The sequence below is a fragment of the Euleptes europaea genome, chromosome 6, assembly GCF_029931775.1.
Source record: "Euleptes europaea isolate rEulEur1 chromosome 6, rEulEur1.hap1, whole genome shotgun sequence".
NCBI classification, from domain to species: Eukaryota; Metazoa; Chordata; class Lepidosauria; order Squamata; family Sphaerodactylidae; genus Euleptes; species Euleptes europaea.
This window is the reverse complement of record NC_079317.1, coordinates 105396625-105404389: the sequence shown is the minus strand read 5'-3', so window position 1 is coordinate 105404389 and position 7765 is coordinate 105396625. Positions and strand designations below refer to the sequence as shown.

Genomic DNA, 7765 nt, shown 5'->3' with positions numbered 1-7765 from the left:
AGGGCAGCTTGTGGCGGGAAAGTAAGGAGTAATTGCGTCGCCAAGTCCTGAGGCGAAGCTCCACGGAGAGAGAGAAGACGAGCGCTTTACGGCGGCGGCGTCAGCGCGCCACTGACTCCCGCCCCCGCTCCAAGGCGCCTTTCGACCCGCTGGAGCGCGGAGGCGCTCTCGGAGGCTTCGTGTCCTCCCCGCGTTGCCGTAGCCGCGCCTTCGCCGCCGCTCCTCGGGCCGCCATTGGTCGCCGCGCGGATTGAGTGACGCTCCCTGAGTCATGGCGGCCTCCGCTGACACCGGCCCGGGCGCTGACGGGCGACGCCACTGCCGAGGCCGGGAAGCGGGCCGGGAGAGGCTGCAGGACGACGGCGTGCAGACCCTCACTTCGGTGGAGCAGGTGGGGCGGGGAGGCGCCGCCCCTGCTGGGCAGCGGGACTACAAGTCCCGTCGTGCACAGCGCATGCCAGGGACTGGGTGATGGGGGGGGTCGGTTGGTTACTCTAATCGGCAGGGAGTGATGCCCCGTTGCGTTGCACAGTCGTTGTGTGTGGTACCTTGGTAATTGTGCGTGCGGGGAAGGGGTGTAGGGGCGCTTTTGCTGTTGTTCTTCTTGTTCAGTTTATATTATCTCATCGTAGCCCACTTTCAGTAGGCACTTGGCTAAGAAAGTTCATGTGATAATAAGTTCATGTGATAATAAGATAAGATAATGTGATAATAAGATAATGTGATAATAAGATAATGTGATAATAAGATAATAAGTTCATGTGATAAGAAAGTTCATGTGATAATAAGCCAGGTCATTTCTTAAACATCACCGCGTTTCCCGCTTTCTTTTCCCATCGTTTTTGCCAGTTAGACATATCTGGAGTTACCAGGTTGCTCTCAAGGTGGAGCGAACTGTCTGTACATCCCGGATTATAGTTCTGTTGCATTAGAGCACTGGTTCCCCCAGGGGTCCACGAGAACTAAATTAAGGTCCCCGAAACAAAGTTATAAACCCATAATAAATTAATATTTTAATTAAAAGTTCTCTTATTATAAAATATATATATATTCAAATATTATTCTAAGTTTAATGTTTAACTAACAGTTATGATTAAAGTTTATTTTCAAATTCTCAGAATTTTTATTTTGAACCTCGGGGTCCCTGCACCAAACAAAAAAGTCCTAGTGGTCCCTGGTCAAAAAAAGATTGGGAACCACTGCATTAGAGGTTGTCTATTCCTGCCCAAGAAAATGTGTTCGAGAAGAGCTTTTCTTTGAGGAAAATATATCCTGATGTCTCCCAAACATATAACATTCTGAAACTGCTCTACCTTGTGGTCTACCTTCCGAGTTACTTGTTTGATAAGTGTTCAGAGGTTCTTAGGTACAAGTACATACATTCTGGTGCTGCAGGTAAGAAACAATGAATTAATGTACATACATAGAGATCCAAGATGTCTTTAACAGAAGTGCTGGCTGCTCTAAAATATTGTCGAAGGCTTTCACAGTCAGAGTTCATTGGTTCTTGTGGGTTATCCGGGCTGTGTAACCATGCTGTGTAACCGTGGCCTTGGTATTTTCTTTCCTGACGTTTCGCCAGCAGCTGTGGCAGGCATCTTCAGAGGAGTAACACTGAAGGACACTCTCTAGAGACGCTCTCTAGAGACACTGTCCTTCAGTGTTACTCCTCTGAAGATGCCTGCCACAGCTGAGGGCGAAACGTCAGGAAAGAAAATACCAAGGCCACGGTTACACAGCCCGGATAACCCACAAGAACCAGCTGGCTGCTCTCTTTGCCTTTATTCTACTATAAGTTTACTGCACCTTCCATGGAGCTTGCTTAGTTCCTTAGTACCAGAGCTAGCTGCTTTGTTTTTAGAGAAAGTTTCTAATTTTGTAAACAAAACAAAAAATACTCCTACAGTTGACTTCTCCCTTTGTGTCATTTTAGTAAAATGTATGGTTTTAAATGTGACTTTGATATCTTTTATTTTAGGCTGGAGGTGGTGCTGCACAAAACTTTATTTTTCTGAACTGTGTGTATGTTAAGTACCTTCAAGTTGCTTCCAACTTAGAATCATAGAGTTGGAAGGGACCACCAGGGAAATCTACTCCAACCTCCTGCACAATGCAGGAAAGTCCTCCCCCCCCCCCCGCACACCCAGTAACCCCTACTCCATGTCCAGAAGATGGCCAAGATGCCCTCCCTCTCATCATTTGCTTAAGGTCATAGAATCAGCATTGCTGACAGATGGCCATCTAACCTCTGCTTAAAAACCTCCAGGGAAGGAGAGGTTACCACTTCCCAAGGAAGCCTGTTCCACTGAGGAACCGCTTTAACTGTTAGAAAATTCTTCCTAATGTCTAGACAGAAACTCTTTTGATTTAATTTCAACCTGTTGGTTATGGTCCGACCTTCTGGAGCAACAGAAAACAACTCAGCACCATCCTCTATATGACAGCCCTTCAAGTACTTGAAGATGGATATCATATCAAATATTTCTCAACCACAATAAAAATGGTAAAGATAACATTCAAGACATTTTTTATTTTTTATTGTGGTTGAGAAATATTTGATCTCTGGTCCTTTTTCCTATTCCTGGAAGAGTAGGATCATGTGGTACACTAAAGCCACATCATTGTAAGGGTGGCACTGAAACAGTTGTCTCAGTCAGCAACCTGCATGTTGTGGGTCTTGTAAAGGTTATGGCATTGCCATTACTTGCTGTTCATAAGCAACTGAATCATGTATACCAAAAAGGTGAAGGGGGAAAAAAAAGAATAAAACTATAGAGGAACAAGGGAGAGTGGGGTAACAATAGGCATGGGGTCCCGGGGGGGGGGAGAAGGGGGAAGGCAAGTAGTTGGGTGGCCCTCAGTCTTTGGTGCAAGAAGTTGATATGTACATTTTTAAAAGTAAAACTGTTTGCATGTTGCAAACTGTTTGCATGTTGCAAACAAGGCTGGCTCCCCCTTTTTTCCAGAGTGTCCTTCTGTTTATATATTTATCCAGTACATTTTATCACATCCTATCTCCAAGAAGCTCAGGGGAGGAATACTCAGTTCTCCCTTCCCTATTTTATTCTCTGAGGGTTAAGTCTGAGTGTGTGACTGGCCTGCAGCCACACAGAGAGATTCATGGCAGTGTGGGGATTTGAACCAGGGTTGATACATAATCACTGCACCATGCCATACTGGCTGTAATGAGTGTGGTCCAAAGGATAATGTATGAAATTGAGGGACAGAGGGATGGTAAGTCAACTGGGCAGCTTCAGTTGTTCTAAGTGGGATATGGAGCAACTGCAAGCAAGGTTGTGATACTCTCTTCCTATCAATCATGTTTAATAAACAATGTTTTCAGCAAGTTGACCACTGAAACATTTCCATTAATAGGACATCAGTGTTCTTTCACAGATCATAATTGTCCCAACTCTGTAAATATTTTCTACTGTTGAAGTGGAAATATCTTCACTATAAAGTCTTAACCAAGTAACTTTCCCCATCCCCATAGGTGTTATTTCCTGCCACTAGTGGTACTGTACTTGATGATAAACATCCACTATTTTGGCTTCATGCCCTGACCTGGATGGCCCAGGCTAGCCTGATCTCGTCAGAACTCAGAAGCTAAGCAGGGTTAGCCCTGGTTAGTATTTGGATGGGAGACCACCAAGGAATACCAGCGTTGCTGTGCAGAGGAAGGCACTGGCAAACCACCTCTGTTAGTCTCTTGCCATGAAAACCCCAAAAAGGGGTCGCCATAAATCGGCTGCGACTTGAAGGCACTTTACACACACACATTTATGCTCCATAGGATTTATATTCCAAGACTGCTAGTCGTACAAATTCCAGCATATAATCTGGCATGTTTGAGGGGTTTTATGTACTAAATAGATGGCAAGACCCAACATTAACCACAACTTTATTTAATTTGGATTTTCTTGTAAATAATCAAACTCTTTAATCCCATAAATACTGCTTCCTGATTATTGAACTGTGATTGCTGCTAGTCCTTTAAAAAAAAAAACTGCTTCACAATCCAAACCTTGATACCCTGTGCATATCAATAAATGAGAGACTGGTTTTCTTTGCGTGAGATAACTGTATTTACCTTGTGTACTAAAGCAGTATTAAATTGTTGATTATTGTTATAGTGATGCCTTATATGCATCCAGGATACTTTTTGAACGGTCCCTCTAATCTAGTGGTGATATCATACTGGTTTGTTCCCTGTGAAGAATATTTCACTTTTAGGCCTGTAAACATAGGGAGCTGTAGGTTAGTTGGTAGCACACTTGTTTATCATATATAGACCCTCAAGGTCAGTTTCTGGCATTAAGCAAAGTCGGGCAGGGCTGGTCGACTAGGTGGGTGGTATTGTATTTTAAGTTGAAAGAATTGTGAAAATCTGTGTAGGTGGACCCACTGCTTATGATTATCAATACTGTAGATACTTTCAGCTAGGCATAGATAACCACTGTACTGCTATTTGTAATCTAATGTCTCAAATACATTTTCATCAACCCCTTCCTCCAAGGAGTTTAGGTATACATGGCTTTTTTTTGGCTTGTTTTATTCTTAGAACAGCCCAGTGAGGTAAATTTGTTTGTGCGTGTGTGATTAGTCCAGGGTCACCCAGTGACATCATGGCAGTGTGGTGATTTGAACCCAATTCTCCCCAGACCTAGTCCATTCAACACTCTAATTACTACACTTCACTGGCTCTCCTGTAGATATAATTACATCTTTATGACCACCAAGCGTACTGATAAATTGGGTACTTGAAAGCCTTCCCAAGCTGCAAGCCTCAAGTAATATATGAATATATGTATCTGTCCCTGTTGACTTGATTGGAGTAGACACTGCCTTTTCTGCTGTAATGAACACTTGCAGTGCTGTTTCCATCAAGATAGCATGTTTTGTTACTTTTCACAGGCAAGTTAGTTGATGCCCCATCTTGACTCAGTAAACCTTAGGGGTCAGGCTGTGAGTTTGTACTCAGAATACTTCCTAGCTTGCGTATACAAAGGTTCTGGAATATTGGCACATACTGTCAGGAGCAGGCCATGAGGATGGTATGTGGTAGTGCTGGTGTGCTGCTTCCAGGTGCTGTTGTGCTATTCTGTCCAAGGCCAGTCTATGCCCCGTGTTTAGTCTTCATAGATTCCCATAGTGTGGGAATCGTCAAGTGCTCCTTCCTGCCTGTTGGAGGGGGGGGGTTGCCTGGGTAACCGGTTATCTCCTTTTGCTCTCCCATATATGTGCCTTGCCTTGCCTTTGACCCTTACTAGTATCCTTTTGAATATGGCTTCTGAAATCTGTTGATTCTTCCCAATAAAACTGCTTTCGTGGATTTGCTGTCTGCTGAAGTCTGTTTATGGGTTTGCCGCAGGACTAGAGCTTACACATACTTCCAAATTAAGACAGCTCAAGGGTATGCGCATGCCCATGACACTGTATGTTTTTAGATTTTGATGCATGAATTCTGAGAAATTGCTCTAAATGGCTAGCTGAAATGCAGCTGTGTTTTCATTCATCTCCCATTGTGGCTGAGAAATTCCTGATGGATGAACACTGTGACAACTTTAGCCTGCAGTAAATTGATGTGTGGTTTCCAAGCATAAACAGATCCCTTTGAAATGGAGTGGTTGCTTTCCCAGTTCTGTTCCTGCCTGCCATATACACACGAAATAAAGTCCAACTGACAACTTTTTCCGAACAATGTTGTTAGCATAAATAGTTTCTCTACATGAGATTAGATTAACAGCACAGCTTAATTAGAACTGGAGCATGGATTGATTAGTGGTGTTTTATTACATCTTGGAGGTATGTAATTCAATGCAATACCAGTAGTGATAGGAAATAGCACCTGTGGGGCTTTCTTTCTAGGCTGGTTACATAAAACTTTACAACATACATATTTTCCACATCAACAGTGGAAATTGCTTGCTAGAGTTACAGGACTCAATTACAACCAGTGGAGGAACACCAGTTTCCTGTTAATGGAAATGCTTCCTGCCTTTAAAGCTCAGCGGGCTGGACAGTTTGAACAATTTTTTATTTTTGATACTGTATACAAGCATGTCCCATTCCATTGGAAAGGAGGTGCACCACAATCTTGGTCTTGATTGGTCCATTTGCCTAACAGCGATGCTCTGAGAGAAAATGACTTGCCCAAAGATGCCCAATTAGAGTTGATTTTATATGCACACACTTCCCATTCACTGCATTATCCTTTGGGTCACAGACATGGGGGAAGGCAACTCCTAAAGCTCTTTATTTATTTATTTTGTGATTTATAACCCGCCCTCCCCGGCCGAAGCTGGCTCAGAGCGGGTAACATCATATTAAAACATCACTACACCAACAATAAGAATCTAAATTTAAAACATCAAAATCCCAATTAAAACACAAAATTACAAAGTTTCAAATGGCACCTAACCATACTCGCATTGCTGGGTGTTTGCAGCAGGTTACCCCTCCGTTGATGATAACAATATAACAGGAAGGAGGGGCAATAGGGAGGCCAGCAGATTATATTTGTGGCTATCCTCAGCCGTAGGCCTGGCGGAATAGCTCTGTCTTGCAGGCCCTGCGGAACTCTTTAAGGTCCCGCAGGGCCCTGATGTCACCAGACAGAGCATTCCACCAAGCCCGTGCCAGGGCTGAAAAGGCCCTGGCTCTCGTGGAGGACAGCCGCACACTCTTAGGGCCAGGGACCACCAGTAAGTTGTTATCAGATGACCATAAAGATCTTCGGGGGGTATACCAGGAGAAGCGGTCCCGAAGGTACGAGGGTCCCAGGCCGTGTAAGGCTTTAAAAGTCAAAAACAGCACCTTGAACCTGATCCGATATTCCAGCTGGAGCCAGTGCAGTTGGCAGACCACTGTCTTTATATGTTCTCGGGGCGAGACCCCTGTAAGGAGTCTCGCCGCCGCATTCTGTACCAGCTGGAGCCACCGTATCAGTCTCGAGGGCAGCCCTACGTACAGCGAGTTACAGTAGTCTAGCCTAGAGGTGACCGTCGCATGGATCACCGTGGCTAGGTCAGGGCAGGAGAGATAGGGCACCAGCTGCTGGGCCCGGCGTAGATGGAAGAAAGCCGCCTTGACCACGGCTGTGACCTGGGCCTCCATAGACAAGGAGACATCCAGAATCACACCCGGTCTCTTGACGGTAGGTGCAGGTGTTAATGGCACACCTTCAAGAGCCGGGAGCTGGCATCCCACACCCAAGCCGCCCCAGCCTAGCCACAGGACCTCCGTCTTTGCTGGATTCAGCTTCAGCCGGCTTTTTCTCAACCAACCAGTCACAGCGTCCAAACACCCGGTCAGTGTGTCCAGGGCAGAGTCTGGATGGCCCTCCATGAGCAGGTAAAGCTGGGTGTCATCAGCATATTGATGACACCCCAGCCCGAAACTCCGAACTAGCTGGGCAAGGGGACGCATGTAGGTGTTAAACAACATAGGGGAGAGGATCGCTCCTTGAGGCACCCCACACACCAAAGGGTGCTGCTGCAACACCACCTCCCCCAGCGCCACCCTCTGTCCCCTACCTTGGAGAAAGGAGCGTAGCCATTGATGGGCTGTCAATGAGGAATTTTGCCAAATGCAAAGCACATGTGGCTGGCAAACAATTCTTTCTGTTAAAAAAAATCTTCAACATATTTAGGAAACAGTCTGAGGTTCTGTCACTGCTGACTTCACCACCTCCAGCTGTTAAGGCCAAAGTGTCTGAAATTATAATCAGCCGGTTGGACATGATTGCTGGTTGGATTTGAGTTGC

General features: G+C 45.2%; 1 protein-coding gene across 1 annotated transcript in view; it reads left to right on the top strand.

Moving 5' to 3' along the window:
• Positions 1–271: 271 nt before the first annotated feature.
• The window catches only part of FNTB (farnesyltransferase, CAAX box, beta), a 45099-nt gene continuing 37605 nt past the window's right edge, over positions 272–7765 (top strand). Inside the window, exon 1 of the mRNA XM_056850863.1 lies at positions 272–391. Coding sequence (XP_056706841.1) covers positions 272–391 — 120 coding nt within the window. The remainder of the gene's footprint in view (positions 392–7765) is intronic.